The 20835-nt window shown below is 38.9% G+C and overlaps 2 protein-coding genes across 4 annotated transcripts in view; one reads left to right on the top strand and one right to left on the bottom strand.

The window, feature by feature from the left end:
- Positions 1 to 8: 8 nt before the first annotated feature.
- Positions 9 to 7157, top strand: LOC124118301 (protein FAM50A-like). The gene is made up of 6 exons (XM_046480417.2): positions 9 to 52; positions 2024 to 2243; positions 3784 to 3923; positions 4613 to 4754; positions 5497 to 5566; positions 5931 to 7157. Exons 2-6 carry the CDS (start codon positions 2051 to 2053, stop codon positions 6439 to 6441), a joined length of 1056 nt encoding a protein of 351 aa, XP_046336373.1. The 5' UTR covers positions 9 to 52; positions 2024 to 2050; the 3' UTR covers positions 6442 to 7157.
- Positions 7158 to 8564: 1407 nt separating this feature from the next.
- LOC124118309 (phosphofurin acidic cluster sorting protein 2-like) overlaps positions 8565 to 20835 on the bottom strand; it is a 141730-nt gene continuing 129459 nt past the window's right edge. For all 3 annotated transcript variants that reach the window (XM_046480428.2, XM_046480433.2, XM_046480434.2), the window contains 3 exons: positions 18782 to 19002; positions 17724 to 17831; positions 8565 to 16962 (listed from right to left, as the gene is read on the bottom strand). In XM_046480428.2, the coding sequence (XP_046336384.2) occupies positions 16844 to 16962; positions 17724 to 17831; positions 18782 to 19002 (448 nt within the window). In that variant the 3' untranslated portion in view covers positions 8565 to 16843. The remainder of the gene's footprint in view (positions 16963 to 17723; positions 17832 to 18781; positions 19003 to 20835) is intronic.

The raw sequence follows: 20835 nt of genomic DNA, 5'->3' as shown, positions 1-20835 counted from the left end.
GTACGCATGTGTAAGATATTCCGGTAAAAACTTCCGGTTTCTTTGCTTGAGGGTGAGGATCGTTGAAAATATTTAAATTGTCTTAGTGTTTCTGCTAGATTGTGTTTCATCTCAGATAAAATCATTTTTCCAATAAATTCTTTGTAGTCTTCTTGAATATTCTCATTGGTAAATAGGTTAACGCCTGCACGATTAGACTATAAATCAGTTGTTTGTTTATGAGCATACTTCTAGTGTTCCAGTTTTCGTGCGTTGTTATATTTTATCTGTGTTTGCGTTTATGGGTGTCTTGACAATTGGTGTAATGGAAGAGGGAAAGTTTTGAGGTAGTCTTTGATTGGTAAGAGGTCACGGGTGGCCAAATCGTTTATTTCGTAATCAAGTGTGCAGAGTTGCGTCCCCAGTTCATGTAAGAATCTTGGTTTGCCAGAACCTTTAAAATCCACACCATGTACATGATGTAAAAGATAAAGAATTTCTACAAATATTTTGGTACTTTGATATACCAGCATTGAAACAAGCATTACTTTTCCAAATTCCGTCTCTCTATTCTCTCTAGAAATGTGTAAGTCACCTACCGCATTCCAACTTTAAGTTTCACAAATTTCCTCTTTATAAGGCCCCTGTCACACTTGTTTATGTCACATATGATGCTCTATTGAATTTATGTAATAAAACCACAAATATATATGCATTCTAGGTCAGTCATAAGCAATTATCTTCTCAAGAAAAGAACGCATTCATTTTAAATTTACATAAGTCTTCTTAGACATGTTGGAATGTCCTAAAATTAAGCTGGTCCATTCAAAAGCACTCAATTAGTGGCAAATAAATAACTCAGCATCCTTACAAGCAGACAGAGATTGTTTCATTACACATAATTAATGAAATACACTGTCAAAGTCTTAATGAAAATCTGAGTGGTCTGACTGTTAACAATGGTTAAAAGCAATAACTTATAAAATCCATTACCACATACAACGCTTATGTGTACATGAATAACAGTCACCTTCATGTACATCCTGTGTTATCTGGGGGGCACAGGTGGTTGGGGGCACGGATGGCCCAGTCCTCAAAGGTGCCTCTATTCGTTGTGCAGAGTTGTGTCCCTTGGGCACGCCAGAAACCTATGATTGTGTGTTCAAATCCTGGTTTGCCACGATTATCTTTTTAGGTTCGTCAGCACCATACCTGTGCTAGTGGGTTTCACCATAGAGGTAAATGTCTGAGACCTGCATCACTTCAGGCTTTCCTCCCATGTGAAGCTGACATGCCGTGATATAACTGGAATAATGTTAAAAGCGGCGTCAAACCCAACTCACTCACTGTGTTATCTGCCCTTATCAGAACACACCCCCACCCTCAGTCAAAGATCTCTGCATTCGGTATCAATAGTTAAAATAACTCATCATGTAAGACTGTTGACATCTGAATGGCTCCTTCATTTAGATTGGGCAGCCGATTATGGAGGGGTCTGATCTTGATGCAGAGAGCTATTGTGTCTGTGTAAAAGATCTGATTTTTAGGAGACTGGTTCTCGTCTACTGATATGATATTAGAATGGCAACCGGCTCCCTATTCAAAAGACAGCACTAGCTTTACATAAACGGTTGTGCTTCATTTTTAGGTTTTGATATGTTGATGATGAGTGAGTGTGTATGGTTTTACGCCGCTTTTAGCAATATTCCATCAATATCACGGCAGGGGACACCAGAAATAGGCTTCACACATTGTACCCATGTTGGGAATCCAACCCAGGTCTTCGGCTTGACGAGCGAACGCTTTCAACCGCTAGGCTACCTGACCGCCCCAGAATGGGTATAAGGTAATGGAACAGCACAACATTACCAAACACAATAAACATATATTGTGTTGCCAAATTAATATGAATATCAGTTGTTTAAAGGCACATCATTGCAGCTGCAGGTTAAATTAATATAAGCCACCATTTTAACATGATCAGTGTTGTAAAGGTCCTTGCATGTTTAGTATTGCTGACAGAGGCTTCATCTTATCCTTTCAGAGACACCATCATCGCTGACAATACAACATGGCAACTTACAAAGGTGCAGCATCTGAGGCAGGGCGAGCTCAGATTCTCATGAAGAAAAGACAGAAGGAGCAAGATGAAATAGAAGCAAAGAAGAAAAAGATTGAAGAGGAATTAAAAATTGGAAGCATAAACAACAAATTTGCTGCCCATTATGATGCTGTAGAGCAGACCCTTAAGTCCAACACTATTGGTACGCTGGATAGTTTTGCATTGTTTGAAAAAAACATGATAAGATCTGACACACATCTTAACAAAGGCGTGCAAATGTGCATATGTGATCATTATGCTGAACAAAGGCATGCATATGTGATTATAATGCTGAACAAAGGCATGCAAATATGCATATGTGATTAAAATGCTGAACAAAGGCATGCATATGTGATTATAATGCTGAACAAAGGCATGCATATGTGATTATAATGCTGAACAAATGCATGCAAAAATGCATATGTGATTAAAATGCTCGTCGTTGTTTTGACGTCCCTGGGGGCATGGGTGGCCCATTAAACTAAGGTTCCACAATTTGCTGTGCAGAGTTGTGTCCCTTGGCTGCGTCAGAAACCTATAATTGTGGGTTTGAGTCCCCAATCGCCCTGATTGTGTTTCTAGGTTTATCAGCACCATACCCACAATCGTGGGTTTTACCAAAGTGGTAAACATCTGACTCCTGCATCACTTTTGGATTTGCTCCCACATCAAGCTTACACACTGTGATATAACTGGAATACTATTCAAAGCTATTAAGTAATGTATTTATATTTGTCTATTTTTTTAGCAATGTATTATTGTGTCTTGTAGTATACAATGAGAATCTAACTGGATTAAACTGCAATTGCTTCAGCAGTTTAGTGGGTCCCTATGACAAATGTTACTTGTTTTATTATCTAAATTAAGTCAAGAAGTAGTTATAATGGTGAATATGTAGCAGAATAGTGTTTGCAGATCCCCTGTTACCAGTAGCACAATATAATAAAGATAGTTGAGGTGTTTGTTGAAATTTTAAGGAAGAAATTACTCTTTGATCCTGTTGTCTCTCAGTTAGCTTTCATGCTACCATATATAGAGGATTCATCACAAGTGTTTTTTAATGTGGGAAATATCAACCGAGTCTTAGTTAATCGGTATTTGCCGAGCCTTTGGCGAGGCAAATACCGATTAACGGGACGAGGTTGATATTTCCCATATTAAAAAACACTCGTGATGAATTCTATTTATCATTTTCACATTTTTGCTTCCAAATTAAGGAATAATTGCATTAAACATTAACATCAGCAACTTGTCGAAATCTTACGTGTGTATTCTCACTCGTGCGTAGTGATACATGTTTTCCATAGCCATGTAAACCAAAATAAACAATTCGCTGAGAAAAAAGTTCCTCGGATTATTTTAAACAAAATACTTGAACAGACTTTGGCAGAATAATTGAAACTTTAATAACGGTAACAACAACGATTCTGTGTAATCTGATTATATCTCTGGTGTAACTTCACTTATAATATATAGTTTCAAATCAAACCGCTCTCTCTTCCGGTTAGCTAATTTGCATATATAATTTGCATACTTATGTCATTGGGGTATGACATACATGTTTTTATGTCATAAGCTTATGTCATGGATAAATGCTTTAGTTAAATGATAAACCATTATATACATTGTCAACTACATGCTTGAGATAAAGGTCCCATTGCTGATGTAAGAGTTGGCTTCAGTGTTTGTCTGTATGTTGCCAGGTCTGGTGACGCTGGACGAGATGCGAGCCAAACAGGAGAGCGTGGTGAAAGAGAGGGAGAAACAACTGGCAAAGAAGAATGCAGAGGCGCGAGTCATAGAACAGCAGAAGGAGGACAAGAAACGGAAGGAACAAAGAAAAGTAGGAGAGTTACCATGGTTTCTGATAAAGATGATGTGGTGATGATGAAGATGGAGACTAAGATCAAGCTTATGGATGTCATCTACAGTGTTTGTTGTCATCAAAAGGCCATAGAACTCCTTGAACCCTTCCTCTCTTACTCATTCCTTTGTATACAAACTAGACAGAAATTAAGTTATCTTAGATACTAAGTTATCTTGTTTGAAAATATATATATACAAAAAAAAAAAAAAAAATCCAAATGGAGCCCAGAACAATCCGAGAACTGAGGCAATCTAGACTTGAGTTGTACTCATTATACAGTTTTATTCTCCAGGGTCTGGGCGAGAGACCAGACCGGCTAAATATGAATTTTAGACCAAATGGCATATATGTGTTACGTCTTTATATTGATTACTATGTATAAATATTATAAATTTTTATTCAAATCTGCATTAGTCCTTTGGTGATTTGATGCCAGCAAAGATTCTGCATACCTGATGATTGTCATAAGCATAAGAGCCGACTGAAATGTGGATGTGTATTGTTATCATTCTTATTATTGATCTTTGATAATGCTGTCAACCATGGTTTCACAGTAAAACATTCACTTCCTCCCTTTCTGACTTATAAATAACAGATGTGAACATGAACTTGGATGTGACCATGAGCTACTGTGGCAACAGAATCCTTTCTGTTATTGTTGACAGATAACCATGTTGTCATTCGACCCAGAGGAAGACCAGGAGGAAGATGAGGAGGAGGAAGAAGAAGAAGAAGAAGAGTCTGATTCTGCTCTGGAGCTCCCGCCATCAATAGTTCCCGACAAGGGTGGGAAGAAGAAGAGATTAGGTAGAGCATCGTAAATGTCTGTGAGATGAACACCCTGCTTGTAACATTCACCACAATAGTGACTCACTGCCACCTCTTGCTTTTCCCTGTTGTCAGGGTGGAGACACACGGCTGTTGTCACACGGCTGAGTGTACTGTGGGCCCTCCAATTCAGTTCAGGGAGGGTTATTTATATTAATTGGAACTAAAATGTGTCTGTTCCTCTGAACACATATTTTGTTCCTGAAATACAGAGACCCCCCAAAAAATCAAAGTTCCATAATAGAAATCTCAAGTATTGACCAGCCATGGCGCACACAGTAATATAACAATTGTATTGTCTGTCTACCCAGACAGATATTTTAGATGTCAATGTGAGTGCTTATATCGTGTACATTCTAATGGCTTCTAGTTTTTCCAGCATGAGTGTAAGCAAGGTGAAATGAACAGCTAGCAGGATTGGTAATCTTAAGAAGAATGAACTGATTTCTCCTCAGTGATGTTCTTCAGTTGAAACTCCTTCAATGGTTCACTGAGACTGTTTAACTTCTCAGATGTTGGATGGGACTGGTGTTGTGATACGTGATAGCCGTGGGTGTAAATGTGGATTAGGATCGGGTTGATGCTTACCATGGATGAAATTGTGTTGATGTGTGTGTGTGGATGTTGACAGGTGTTGAAGTCTGTGCAGGCGTTGAAGAATGTTCAGATATTGACATGTGTTAATGTGTGTATTGACAGGTGTTGATGTGTGTGTTGACAGGTATGAACCCGGAGGTGGACACCAGCTTCCTGCCAGACAGAGACAGAGATGAGGAGGAAAACAAGATGAGGTGAATCACTCACTCACTCACAGAGACTTAGCTTGGTCCTCACAAAATGGCCACTGGGTGTCTTGTATTTGTTACAGATCAACTAACTGGAGCCAAAAGCTAGCTAAATATATAAACATTATTACTCCCTTGCTCTATGTAACGCATTGACTCACTCAACTCTAACTCCTCTCTCACTCTGTGGGGGCGGTCGGGTAGCCCAGTGGTTAAAGTGTTCGCTCGTCACGCCGATGACTTGGGTTCGATTCCCGACATGGGTACAATGTGTGAAGCCCATTTCTGGTGTCCCTCGCCATGATATTGCTGGAATATTGCTAAAAGCGGGCGTAAAACCAAACTCACTCACTCATTCACTGTGTTGTAGGGAGCAGCTCCAGCAAGAGTGGGAGGAGAAGCAGGCAAAGATCAAGAACGAGGAGATTGACATCACCTACAGCTACTGGGACGGCTCAGGACATCGGCGACAGGTCCGCATGAAGAAGGGCAACAGCATACAGCAGTTCCTGCAGAAGTGTCTGGAGAACCTGCGACGGGAGTTCAACGACCTCAAGTCCATCACAGTGGACCAGCTGATGTACGTCAAGGAGGATCTCATCATACCCCACCACTACCTCTTCTATGACTTCATCGTCACAAAGGCACGAGGGAAGAGTGGGGCTTTGTTTAGTTTTGACGTTCATGAAGATGTTCGAATGGTGAGCGATGCTCGAGTGGAGAAGGATGAGTCCCATGCAGGGAAAGTTTGTCTGAGAAGCTGGTATGAGAGGAACAAGCACATCTTCCCCGCAAGTCGATGGGAACCGTACGACCCAGAGAAAAAGTGGGATTCTTATTCTATTTCTGACAAAAATGCTGCCAAGATTACAGTGAAGTAGAGAACCATTTATCATACAGAATTGGCTTCAATGGGAGATACCACTTGTGTGAGATCAGTCGCTACAATGGAATTGCATTACAATGCTTTGTAGACTATTATGACATCATGGATTACCATGTCACAATCAAATGACATCACTATTCTCTTTGCCACTGAAGCTGGTAAGCACACTGGTTATAACTGCTCACAAACTGAAAAAGTTGGAAGAATGATTTTGGTATCAAATATATCAATACCTGTTAATAAAAAATGGAAACTCCTTGGCAAGCCTTTTATCAACTCGTGTTGATATCATTCATATCAAAAGACACAAGGGTAACATTCTCTGTCACTTGTCCATCTTATGCTCATGAGTACAATGACTGCTCACATGTAACCATGTTTGCAGATGTTTTACCATGACTGCGGGATGTATGTTCATACCTGTCTTTTCAGTAATCTGTAAAAACAGGTTTTCAATATCACATTTATCATGCTGATATGAATATTTATTGGCTGCTATACTGCAAAAGTTAAAAGTTACGAAGGAGTGCAAGCAAGACTTGACATGATCAGCTAAAGTGAATTAATGTGAATTTCAGTTTCATGTTATTCTGCAGTGTGTATGGTATAGCAGTTCATGTTTAGGAACATTTCATTGGAATATGTGGTTATCACCTGTCACGGTCGTCAGACACATGTACAAGTCAATATTAAATATTGTCTCATCACAAACTGTCTTTGCTGTTTTGTGCATTGATTTTTTTATTCAGATCATATCCTCAGTTGGCCAATGGTTGTAGGTGGGTGGATGGAGGCAACAGGTGCCGTATTCCAGCATGATGAGTGTGTGATTGTACCACTACACAGCAATTCACCTTCTTGCAAAACTGAATCACTAGTTATTGTTTGTTTGTTGTTGAACGCCGCACTTGGCAGTATTCCAGCTATATGACAGCGGTCTGTAAATAATCAAGTTGAGACCAGACAATCCAGTGACTGATATCATGAGCATCAATTGGGATAGAATGACATGCATCAGCAACCCAAACAGTGAGCCTGACCACCAGATCCTGTTGGTCGCCTCTTAGAAGCATAGGTTGCTGGAGACCTATTCTATCCCGGATTTTCACGTGCCAAATCACCAGTAAAACAAGAACCATTTAATAATGTCAAACACTCCTGGTGTTGGTGGTGATGCAGTTTGGTTTTGAATCAATTTGTGTCACTGCATTTTTTTTTAAAAGAGATGTAAAAGTACCATATCAACTAGGTCTCATTTATCATGATTATCCCGTCTACAGCTCAGGTTGTCGTACAAAACAACCTTAGTGCTATGACTGTCGCTAAGATCGCTTTTTGCAATGGCACATTTTTTTCATTGTCATGCTCTTGGAAACTGATGAACTGACCTTATGCAAACATGCCAAAGGTCATTCAAAGTCACCGACAAAGTTGTTGGTAAAGAGCAGGTGAGTTGTGTTAACCACTGCTTCAAAAAATATTCCAGTTGTATCACAGCATGTCAGCTTGATGTGGAAGGAAACACGAATGAAGCAGGTCTCAGATGTTTACCATGTTTACCACTTTAGGGAAACCTTCAAAAACGGGTATGGTGCTGGCTGGTGGTGATCTTATGGTTCAGTACATTCTCTTGGTCGATAAACTTTCTGTGAAGACCCAGGATGAACCTGAGACTTGTGTAGGAGGAAGTCTCTCACCACAATTGATAGAAAGACTCACATTTGTGTATCTGTTGCAGTTGTCACACAATCTGCATGTATACTCACAACCAAAAGAAACTTGAATAACATACATGTTGGTTAATATATGAAGAATTATATTGGTTTGATGCACAAACAAAAATATTGTTCGATTGTGTGAACCGTGTGACGTCATAGATTCATGACTCGCAATGCACCATTTGTCTCGTGCAGGATTAGTGTGTAAGGTTTTTATTCATGGGCAGCATTTCGTGATGAGAATATAGACACGCTGTGGAAACACTTCACTGACTGTTAGTTTGTCATTGGAAACATCTCTTCTTAACGTACATACTTCTCTATGTGTTTCTATGGTTCATGTTTCTTTTGGCAGTGAAAATATATCTTGTTTGTTTTGAAACAAAACATACACCAAACATAATTTTTATTTAAATTTTATTCATTTTAAAATTCATTCCTACTTGTGTTGGACATACATGATACTGCTCATGCAACACGTGTACATTTGATACCATGTACAATAAAGTAACAACATGTGTACAAGTGTGGCTGTGTGCCGTGTAGTTCTACTCCACAGTGGTTCATAGCGTACAGCATGGCACAGCAAGCCCGTCTTATTGCAGTATCTCACAACTATCTCCATCAGGCCTTTACCGAGGAGAAGATCATTACTGTGCAGGCCAGAAATACCTCTGTCACACCAACATCCTGACAGTCAAAACATGACCTGCTAAATTAACCCTGTCATCACAAATTCAGGGCTCGACGCCATGCAATAAGTCCACCATCGACCTGACTGAAAAACATGGTTTGAGTCACAAGATTTGGGGAGAAAAACAGTAGCCCTTCGATATTTTAACTTGTGGCAGTGTCTAACCCTGACCAATAGCTGGGTGTAGCTGTCAGTTTAAAGACATTACCTACTGGTTAAACAAAAGAATGCCCTTTTGTTTCGTACCAAAGGCTACAGCTGTCCCAGACAATGATGTGTTGACTCTCACATCATCAAGAATCATGTACAGTAATGCATACTGTAGACAAAGGACATACGAATACCAGCGGAATTATTTCTGACTGATCTTTGGTTACGTTGGCATTACACTCAAGGAAGCACCTTAAACTCTGAACACAACTGTGTTGATGTGTACTCACCACTTGGACTAATGGCAGAACAATGATTATTGGTAACTTAAAGGACAACAATATGAATGGACCCTCATAGAACGACTGCAGTTGACTCCCATTATTGCCAAGTCAAAGGCGAAACACTGGAGGTGAACAGGGGTAGATGTTATATGATGAATTCAAAGGGATCTTAACCAGTCCACAAACTAAATACTGATCACTAAATACTGAAAGGGGGTGAGGTCGAGGGCACTCAGCAATATTCCAGCCTGTAAATAATCGAGTCTGGACCACACAATCTAGTGATTGATATTGTGAGCAACGATCCACTCCAAAAGGGGTACGTTGACACGCCACCAACCAAGTCATCGAGTCTGGCCACCGCATCCATAAACTGTCGGTTGCTGATGACGCATTCTAAATCCTCATTGGGGGAGGGGGGAGAGACACATTTTACCCCGGGTCTACGGGTGGCTTGGGAAAATAAATGGATACAAGTATATTTAGGGAGCAGTTTCATTTGAAAAGTACTTCACAACTGGGCACACTGGATCCAAAATTTGCATGGAAAATAATGTTAGTTTACCATTCTTCAATGATATTTTCTAAGATGCGTCTTTTATATTCGGAGTTTACCATAAAGGTGAGTTTGAACCGGTGGGAGTGGAGATATAAGACCACGGGAGTCAACTGTATCATGCCTCAACTTGGTCAACAACATTCAACTTTCATATTGTCACAAATTCTGAAAACAATACACAATGAGTTTGGTCATTTTGACATGCATAGGAAAAAGACTCAGACAGAGCCCTGTGAAATTGCCCCAGAAATATGAATATTTTCTTTATTTTCTAGATTTAATTTCCCCCTTGAATATTACTCTTGAACAAGTTATTTCCATTTCCATGATGCTCAAAACAGATACTCATAATATGTCAAGTGTGTATTTAAACAGAATGACATATTTGACTATCCCTATCAAACTTTGAGTAATATATGACTTAAAAAAATAAAAGAATTGGTTCTCAGGCAATGGTTTTTGAAAATATTGTGGGGCAGGCGGTGTCTTTTTTGGGGGGTTGTGGGGGGTTGTTCAAACTAGTATGTAACCAGTAAACAATGTATTCCTTGATGAGTAAAATACTGGAATACAGTATTGGTCTACTGTTGGACTTGGAATATTTAAGGAAGTTTTTAAAAAAATAGAAAAAAAGAAGGAAATAAAAATGAAACGTGCAGCAAACTTTATGATGATGCAGGTGGTGCCTGAGAACCAAGACTATTATTTTTTTTAGCCTATATAACTCAAAAGTACATTCGATTATTTCATCATATTACTGGAGTTAACCTGTCATGGGATGACAGACTAACTATAGTAACATGAAATAATCTGATGTTCTTTAACTACTTTTGGGTAGTATGTATTAAAGGTGAGCACACATCATTGTATTCTATATCATGGGATGAACATCTCAACAAGCATCTTTCAACACATTATTAAACATTCAAAAGAAAATCTGCCAAAGAGTTAAAAGTACTTAAATAAAAAAATATTGGAAAAGTCTCTGTGTGTCAGAGTGATTAACGAAAACTGAAAGAAATTCCACATATGAAATTCCATTCCAAAAGTTTCGATGAAGCTGAACGAAAGATGTAGTTGTACTGATGTAATGGTAAATGCATCAAGTTGTCTGTAAATTCCTTGTATAGAACAGTTTTGACATGTCAGTCCAAGTCTGTGTAGACTCCGACACTGGAAGTCCTTCAGACAAAAAATAGGCTGTCCCCAATGGTAAAACAGATTCCAATAATAATGTTAAATAATTATCAATCATATATACATAGTACATAATTCTACAGAGAGACTACAAAACAAGATAATCAACATGTCACTAAATACTGAGTGCCATCATCAGCTTTCATCACAGTACAAAAAGCATTGTGATGTATACAGTGTGATTGTGAGGAAGTCAAACAGCTTGCTTAAAAGAGGATCAAATATCAGTCAAACAGATTACATGAAATTAAGATATAATATTGAGATCTATTTTGAAACAAATCCAAATATATTTCACATGTACTTGCAGTAAGTGTTAACAGTAAAAGTATTTGTAGTGTTCAACCTGCACAGGTGATTGACATATTGCAATACTTAGTGTTCTGTGGTTTCGGAGTACATGAGCAGGCAATAGGGAGATTGGCTACAATATAATATTATTGATATGTAAGTGGGTGATGAGCTTTTTCTTCACTACAGCCACTGAAATAGGGTAAGAGTTACCTGCCCCTGCTGTGTACAAAGAATTTAGCAAGGTCAAGGACCCTGCAGCAGTGTGGACAAAGGATGAGGACGTAAATGAGAATCTAGAGAATTATTTTTTATGAAATGTAATGGTGAATTTATGGATTTCAGCTTGATGTGGATTTTGGAATTCCATGTTAAGAAGCAAATCAAATTCTGACAACAAAGCAATATAGCTTTGAGACACATCATATAGAATGCCATGAAATCTCTATAGGGTATATGAACTACTCAAAAGACGTTAAGGATCATCCCAAAGCCATGACAGATTAACTTAAGTAATATGAAAGGATTGGGTGGTCCTTTACCTCTTTTGAGTAGTATATTAACCAAAATATGCCTGTACATGTGTTTTCCACCCTGCTCAATATCCTCATTGAAAGCACCAGAATTCTTCACAATGGAGGGCACAACGCCACCAAACACGCCCCTCCTCAAAACTGCTTCTGTTGAACCTAAAGAGCTTCTCTGCTAGCACCTGCTTCAGCACAAGTTTCACTTCATTCCTTCTCCAAAATAATATCATCACTGTCCAATCTTATGAATGAAAACAGTTCACAGCAAAAATAGCAAGTCCATTACACGTACAATGATTGTCATGATTAACTTGATTCCCCCTTCATTTCATAATTGCCAAATGTACAAACTGCCTACTGAAGAGGTGTGGTGTGGTGAGGACAATATCTTACATCCTACTATACATCTTAAGAAGCCCAATAACTGTCACATCAACATGATCACAAGAGACTAATTCACAACTATTCTGCAAAATAAATTCATTCAATGATCCTAATATTATTGTTGATAAATACATTGACATTTAATCATTCCGACAAAAGATATTTTTGTTCTTGGAACAGGTAGCCAACTAGGTGGCCATTTTTAGATGGAAACATGAAACTTTTATATTAAAGAAAAAATATACGTCTCAAAAGAACCTAACGAACACCCGATTCTTTCATATAACTATAGTTATTCTGACATGACATGACAGATTAATTAAAGTCATATGACAGAACTGGTGTTCTTTAACTTATTTTCAGTGGCATACAAAGTTGTCATTTGTTTACTGACAAGATAAGCAGGTATAGCTTTTCTATAGATTTCTATGTGAAGAAATATACGTAAACTTACAGATTATACAATGAAGCACTGACCTATCTAACTTCAGAAATTGCTTGCTTCATTCAGGTGGTGACTGAAAGCGTGTTCAGGAAGCAGTAAACAAGGGTAGTATTCCCAGTGAAGAGATACAGATTCTGTTACAATGTAATGCATCATGTCAAGTAGATACAGGCTTAACTTCATCTATCCATAATTCCTCGATCACTAAGCATATCAAACAAATAGTCCAATAAATAGTTTATACACAGAAATCTGGAGTAATAATGCTTGTTGATTCACAGAACAATGAAATCACCATGAAGAAAGCTCCTCAACTGAACTCTTCCCATTGTCCTAGCAGATCCTATGTACACACAGGGAGATGGGATCATATTGCACAATTCCCTAAGCACTTAAAACAACAAATTCATGTACAAAAGCAAAATAACATAACACAATAAAAGCAAAATCAAAACAACTCTCTTCCAATGTTTGACATACAAGTTGTTTCTAATCAATGCTCATGAGAAGCATTTCAATCACATCAAACGAATCTGTTTCAGGAGAAAATGAATAATGCTTTTGAGTTGGGCATGGCTTTGCACTAGTCCATCATGTATTGGTTACATGAAGATAATGACAACCATTTCGTGAAAATGGCTAAGAATACCTGACAGCATTTCTGTTCCCTTCGTGGAATGTCCAGTAGACTGTCCTTGGTGAGCTGTGAGTGAGCGAGGATGATTTTACAACGCTTTTAGCAATATTCCAGCAATATCACAGCAGGGGACACCTGAAATGTGCTTCACACATTGTACCTATGTCAGGAATCGAACCCGGCGTGATGAGCGAATGCTTTAACCACAAGGCTACCTGACCAGCCCTGGTGAGCTGTGGGAAAAAGCCTGCATGTTGCAACATGTGCCTGCCCCAACTGTCCTCATATGAATTGATGGAGACTGCATGACTATGCCAGTATCTATAAATGGGTGTGTGTGGGTTAACATTTAATGTTGCATTGGCATTATCTCAGACATATAGCGACAAGGTTTACACCTGGAGTATCGTGAACCATCACACTGGAACTAAGTAGAACAGTTAGACACATATGTAGTTGTAGCACTATGAATGGTGAGTGAGTGAGTTTGGTTTAACGCCGCTTTTAACAGTATTCCAGTTATATCACGGCATGTCTGCTTAATGTGGGAGGAAAGCCCGAAGTGATGCAGGTCTCAGACGTTTATCACTTCGGTGAAACCCACGAGCACGGGTACACTATGAATGGAGTGAGTTGTTGCATGCTGAAATTTAATGCTAGAACTTTAACTATACCACAAATCTGAATGGATTTTGTTAATATTGTATCAAACAATCCATATGCCCAGTATCCCAATAAACTGTCAAGTGTTGAGAGGAATATCTGAAGGTTGGTAGTTTGATAATTAAATAAGTTTTGGTTGGACTCAATGTAACGACTTTGATGTGGCTTTTGTTAACTGAATATAGAGATACATATATTGTATCTTGACAAAGGTTATCAAAAAGGGCCCTCATTTCAACTCGTCCAAGTGGCATTTCAAAATGCACCCACAGCACTACGACTGATGACACACCCATACTCTAACATACCCTTGGACAATCATCAAAGATTGAGTCAGTATGGTTTTACGCTGCTTTTAGCAATATTTCAGCAATATCATGGCGCAGGACACCAGAAATGGGGTTCACACATTGTACCAATGTGGGGAATTGAACCCGGGCCTGAGCGTGACAAATACACGCTTTTAACACTAGGCTACCCGACCGCCCCTCATAGCTCTAATATTGCTTTCATATCTTATACAAGCATGTTTGAGTCACCCTAGACACCTCCTCTGAACACACGGACATCCACATCACAGGATAATCATAGCTTCAAAGCTCATGGTCAGTCACACGACCTTGTCCATAATAACCATGAGCCTTACCCCCTCAAAACCCTACCCCTGATCCCAGCAAAAAAGAAGAATAATGCAAGCAAAAGAATAAAGAAAAATGCAAGTGAGAAAAACAACAACCCTTTAGACCATCAACAATTCAGAAAGAAAAGTAGCATAGGTAATTACGTCTTTGTAGTCCATACAAGTTGTTTGTTTCTATCAACCAAGTGGTCATATGTTGACAACAGCCGGCCTAAGTGGCAGGGTTATCATGGCAGGTGGGCACTGATGTAAAGAAATGTTGGATCATCAAAACAAATGAACACAAATAACTATTGATGGGAAAATACACATGCACTGAATTTGCGAAAACCTCAGGAAATCATGTACTGGTTTCATATCTTGGTATTAATTTGAGTGATTTAATAATAGACTGTCAAGGGTAATGTGCAGAAAATATGGTTTATGTACATATACTACTCAAAATAAGATAAGGACCACCATTTCTTTCCTATTATTATTGTTAATCTGTCATGGCATTACAGATTAACAATACCGGTAGTAATACATTGTAATATGAAAGAACTGGGTGGTCCTTAAGGGGCTGGTTCAAAAGTTTGATGTCAGATAAAAAAACTGAATTCCTTAAGTTTTGAGATATACCCCACTACTTCCCCTTAAAAGTTAATTCTGAAAATATTGCATTTCCAAGTTTGAAAATCATTTCGGAGGGTTTTTATAGATTAAATCTGTCATCATATATTACTATGGACTTACCACTGTTGCCAGTGATGACCAAACCTTGTGGAGAGACTGGATGTATATAACGCCCACTACAAACAGCATATGAATGAAAATAGGATTGGTTTAGTTTAGTTACTTTAAAAAAATTTAAGGAATCAGGTAAGTTGATTTTGTCAGATGGAATACTTGCATGGCCATTAAGCCCTGGTTATTAAGGAATTAAGTTTTTTATATGCTACCAAATTTTTGAACTGATCCCTAACATATTTTGAGTAGTACATATAATCCGTAATAACAGGAACCATGCAGAAGGTCTGCGTGTTACAAGATATAGATCATGCGGTCATAAAATCTTTAAACAGTAGGAAACGAATAGTATCAGTTACTGTCTTGGTGTAAACATAATAATATGCAACCAAGTCTGACTTGGGAAGAATTATCAGTTATCACACTGGGATATTCGCTGTCATGTTTTTATTCTCCTCCAATGGCAGATGAATCCAAGAGGATTTCTCTTCCTTCTTTGGTTAACCCTCTTTCCTTTAGGTATAAATAAACTGAACTCCAATCTTGGGGAAAAAAGGCATTTGGATTTAGAAACATGATGTTGGTTTAAACAACACAGAGCTGAGAATACTGCAAGCTAAGTACATTGTGAGCAGAACACACACCAGACCTGCTCGGAACAATGAAAGCACAAAGATCCTTCTCCTCCTGGGATGCAAGAAAAGTGCTGCTGTAGCATAGGAAGCATCAGTGAAAGCACTGCTGTCTTCAGGACAGTAGCAAGTATGTGAGATGCTATGAGCACGTGTTACTCCCTTCCAACAAACCAGTTAATCTGGCGTACTGTTTCTGGGGTGTGATATTCACTAGGCACCAATTGACATCACACCTAAGTTAGCAGACGAAAAGCTGGTGTGATGATATCACCAACACAGACTACAGACGAACAGACAGACTGGGTCACTCAGTTCTATGTCGCTGAGACTGTAATGGCTGAATACGATATCACTACAGTTTCAGATCAAATCAGTTCAAATGTTGTCTGCTATACACAAAAGCAGATGTATGGAAGCAGCCATGTTGGATCTCCCAACATTGACACAAAAAATGTTGTTTCTTCAGTGTTACACTCCGAGCTAAAGCCAGTTATAAAGTGTTGTTTGCTATTATAACAGATGTATGGAAGCAGCCATACTGGACAAACAAAGTGTCAACTCTTCCAAACATAACACTATGAGCTAAAGCAGCCCTGGTCCAAGTTTAGTGAGCGTTGCACTGAATGGCTACCTTCATCATAAACCTCCAGCACAAACACCCAGGTGATTTCACACAAGTCCTATCACATCATCTCCCATGGTCTTCAAATGCCAACATTCAGTCACAAGCCATCTTCCAATCCGACGCTGGTGAGATGAAGGTCCTGACAATGCCCATAGACATGGCAGATAGCTCTGTTATTCACCTATTGACCGATCACAAGTCTGCTGCTGCTGCTGTCTATAACACAGAGTCGTACGAGTTGAACACAGCCACTGGGAAATTCTTTATGTGTGTCTGCCATTGGGACGACAACTGGAAAAACTTCACACCTGGCCACTCCACCCCATCGATCAACACTGCAAATGATGAATAATATTTTGAGAAAAATGTCCCACAGAGATATTTGAAGGGTAAAGAGTTTTGTGTACAATTGTCATATATAACCTGGAAATGCAGGGCAGCCAAGTGGCTATCTGTATCTTCCTCAGCCCAAATTCCCAGATTCTCATCATGGGTACAAAGCATGAAGCCCATTTCTGGCTCTCTTCTTCGAGCGCCAGAAATTAATGAACATTTACAGGTTCGGTAGTCATTTTTATAGATTATGTCCCAAAATTTTGTATGTACATTAGGCGGAATTGTGTCATGAAACCAGAGAAAGACGTATCTTATATATTGCAGCCTTCCAGTATGTTGGCCGAAACATAACATGTTATGACAAATACGAACAAGTGAAAAACATAGCGAAAATAAATTTGTTATGTTTAATCAGACTGGTTGCTTACATCCCGGCATTCTGACAGCCCAATTTTCATTATGTTTTAATATGATCTGGTACTCCTCTCAAGAAAACATGCCGGCATAAGAATATGTTGTTCTGAAGTAACAATATCTTAGTTATCTGCAAAACTGTGAGGTCAGACACTGTATAGGAATATATCTTTTCATCATATAAATCACATCTCCCTTGGATTCAAAAGACATCAAACAATAATTCATTGCTATTCACATGGTTACAGATTCCCCTGCCATGGACACCTGGTGATTTTTATTTGAAGGTGGACTACAAACTACTTCAAGAGAAACTGTAGCATCAAATTTTGAAACACAAACATACCTTTCAGAGTATAATTCTGGCTCTTGGAAGTACAAATAAGACGACTGATACTGTCAATGTTTTGGCTTTTGGACTCAATTTCTTTGGCTTTCTTCCCGATCCTCATAACTGAAACATAAGTAACAAAAGAACAGGATAAATACTGCCATCAAAGTTGCAGATATCAAATTCTTGTATTAAGTACATACAACATTACATAAATAATTGTTCGTTTTTGTATTTGCTTAAAGGGCAAGTTCACACGGAAATTAACCTATTTTTCTTGTACTTTTTCCACATTAAAAGTGTTAATCTAGAAGTGTCATAGACAAAAATATAAAAATATCACAATTAATTAACATATTTTTCGCATTAAAACGATTTATATTTTTCACATTTACCAAGTGTTCTATTTCCATAACAAAAACACCATGGCTTATGCCCCTTGCAATATGACGTCATTGGTGCCAATTGATAAACATTATGACGTCATCATGCTTTGTTAGAGCCGCTTCACGTGGTGTAGGTCTAGGTGTGTGATTCTAGCGTTTCAGATGCCACCCAGCATAGTGTTATGCTGAGTCACCACTGCGCCGGAGTGTGTCGTAGGCCATGTTGTTTTACCGCAAACTGGTACTTGATATCTTTTGCGTTGAGAATAGACAGGGACCAAGTTGAATTGGCACCAATTACGTCATAATCTAAGGGGGATAACTCAGGCCTGTTTAGCTCGAAAAACGAAGGCCTCATAACGGCATATCATTTTCACACTATTGTGAGCTTCCTACTTTCACTGTGAAAAAAATGAGTGTATATTTTCAAACACAGATACTAATTAATTCTAAAATTGCGTTTTGTTTAGAAAAAGAAAGAAAGTGATTTTTGCGTGTACACTTCCCCTTTAATGCTGCACTAAGCAATATTCTAGGAATACACCAGTTGCCTGAAATTCATTGCTGGGGACCTGTTCTAGCCCAGAATCCCCACGGGGTAGTACTTGCACAAAATAAAGTGTCAACATAGCAGAACCAGTGTTTAGACAAAGTATGTTCAAGCCTGCATCATCTGTGACAACTCACTCTTCTGCTTTTTCTCACGGGTGACCACAACCATGCTGAAGGAGGAGGACGTCTGCTCGCCCTGGTACGGAAGACGACACACACTAAGGGAGCGGAATGCCGTCTTCAGGGAGCACTTGTTGCTCTCCTTCTTGCTGTCAGACTTGCTGGATGTTGTCCAGTAGTCCACCTGCAGGTCCATGAACTCTGCCGACGACAATTGACCGATGTTTGCATTTTGGCTGAAACCGAAAACAAGACATTCTCTAAAACTATTCAGACCTTATGCCTAAGATGTCTTTGAAAATGACTGTCTGTATGTCTCATATATTGAGACAATGTTCATATTGCAACATTAAATGTACTTTAACCATATGATAACTTCTTGCTATTGTTGTTGCAGTTGATTTCTCAGAAGGAAATAACATACAATGTATCAACCATAACATGGTTTAGTTGGAGAAATCAGAACTTGTTAATTTGACTTCCAGAATCAAATGAATCTCAAGACTTCAATTACAGATCACTCAGCATCAGCATTGGTCTTGTAATAGCAAATGTTTTACAGGAAAAGGAAATAATTATATCAGCTGTTAAACGCCTACCATGCCCCAGCTGCTGTTGTTCCCATCAATCAATTCAAATGATTAATTGTTGATTGCAGTTTCTAACCAAGGAATCTGCCATGCAATCTTTGATTATCTTCTAATTATATTACCAGAAATTCATTTCAAGGTATCTCAAGGCATGTTTAAGACACAACTTTACATCAAAGACAATGATTCAATAGAGTGAATCGGTGAATCAAACTTCCTTTCTTCCTCTCTCTCATACTTTCATCTCTAATACTGAGACACATATTGATGTTCAGAGCACTTGCATCCTCACTCAAGTGGAAACGTTATGCTCAGTCTGGGAGAGCTGGGTTTTACAGCAGACTGAGCTAGCAGCCCAAAGCAGACTTACATGAAATTAATAGATGCCCGGGCATATTGTTGACAAAATACAGTAGCAGTGTTAGAAATTGGCACTAATCCCATAATCCTTGCCAAACTGCCCAATAGTTAAGGTATCATAAGGACTAATATATAATTGCCATTTTTAAGGGTTTTGCTATATATTATCATTATAAGGACTAGTGGACCAAAAATGTTAGTTTCTACCGCTGCAAAATGTGTCAAGCATTGTCGTAGCCAGATTCAATTAACAGACAAGATCAGTCAATGGAACTTTTCAGAATGGTTTTGCATGGAAATTAGAGTTATCTGCCCCTGGTTGTATACATGCACATGGCAGGTTTGATCGTTTGAGGGAATTCTGGATGGGACAGTTTCTAGAAGACTGGCTATACCTAGAAGGCTGGCTGAAGGAGCGACAAGAGGGCTATTTGAGGCCTGTTGACCTGACTTGTTATTGATCTACTAGCCAAATGTGGTTTGGATACCTATCTGGAAACACTGAATTCTACAGCTTCCAACACTATTCTGGATTCAAGAACAGAGACAGGCCTGTTTCAAAACATTCCACAGTGACACAATTCTGTACATTCATGGGTGTACTAGCTATTAATTATAGGGCCTGTTACTAACTGCTTCTGCCAATTATTTGATTCATTGTATTGTCCTTAATATTGTAAACATGAAACTGTGTGTTTGAATATAATTAATTGATTATTCATTGAACTTGTGTAGTAATTCAGTTCTGTGCTTTCTGGGTTAACCCCTGTGTTTCAATTTGGAAATCTCCTCATAACACGTGTCAACACTTCCATCAACACTGGTGACCCACCTCCCTGATGGTGACATAGTGCTGATGTTGGGGACAGCCAGGTGGAGCCTGACCCTGGGCTTCTAGAGAGAAGCAATGACACTCATCACTGGATTAAACTGAGATGCATTAAGACTTCCATCAACACTGGTGACCCCCTCCCCCATGGAGACAAAGTGCTGATGTTGGGGGAGCTAGTGGGATCTGACCCTGGGCTTGTAGGGAGAAGCAATGGCACTCACCACTGGATTAAACTGAGACACATTAACACTTCTGTCAACACTGGTGACCCACCTCCCCCATGGAGA

Source organism: Haliotis rufescens, unplaced genomic scaffold (assembly GCF_023055435.1).
Source record: "Haliotis rufescens isolate VD_foot unplaced genomic scaffold, xgHalRufe1.0.p SCAF_3, whole genome shotgun sequence".
NCBI classification, from domain to species: Eukaryota; Metazoa; Mollusca; class Gastropoda; order Lepetellida; family Haliotidae; genus Haliotis; species Haliotis rufescens.
This window is presented reverse-complemented; position numbering and strand designations above follow the sequence as displayed.

Excerpts from the sequence above, each read along its gene's own strand:
- LOC124118301 (XM_046480417.2), top strand. The coding sequence starts at position 2,051 with ATGGCAACTTACAAAGGTGCAGCATCTGAGGCAGGGCGAGCTCAGATT. Across the intron at positions 3,924-4,612 it reads AACGGAAGGAACAAAGAAAA|ATAACCATGTTGTCATTCGA; the intron begins GTAGGAGAGTTA and ends TATTGTTGACAG. Across the intron at positions 5,567-5,930 it reads GAGGAGGAAAACAAGATGAG|GGAGCAGCTCCAGCAAGAGT; the intron begins GTGAATCACTCA and ends ACTGTGTTGTAG.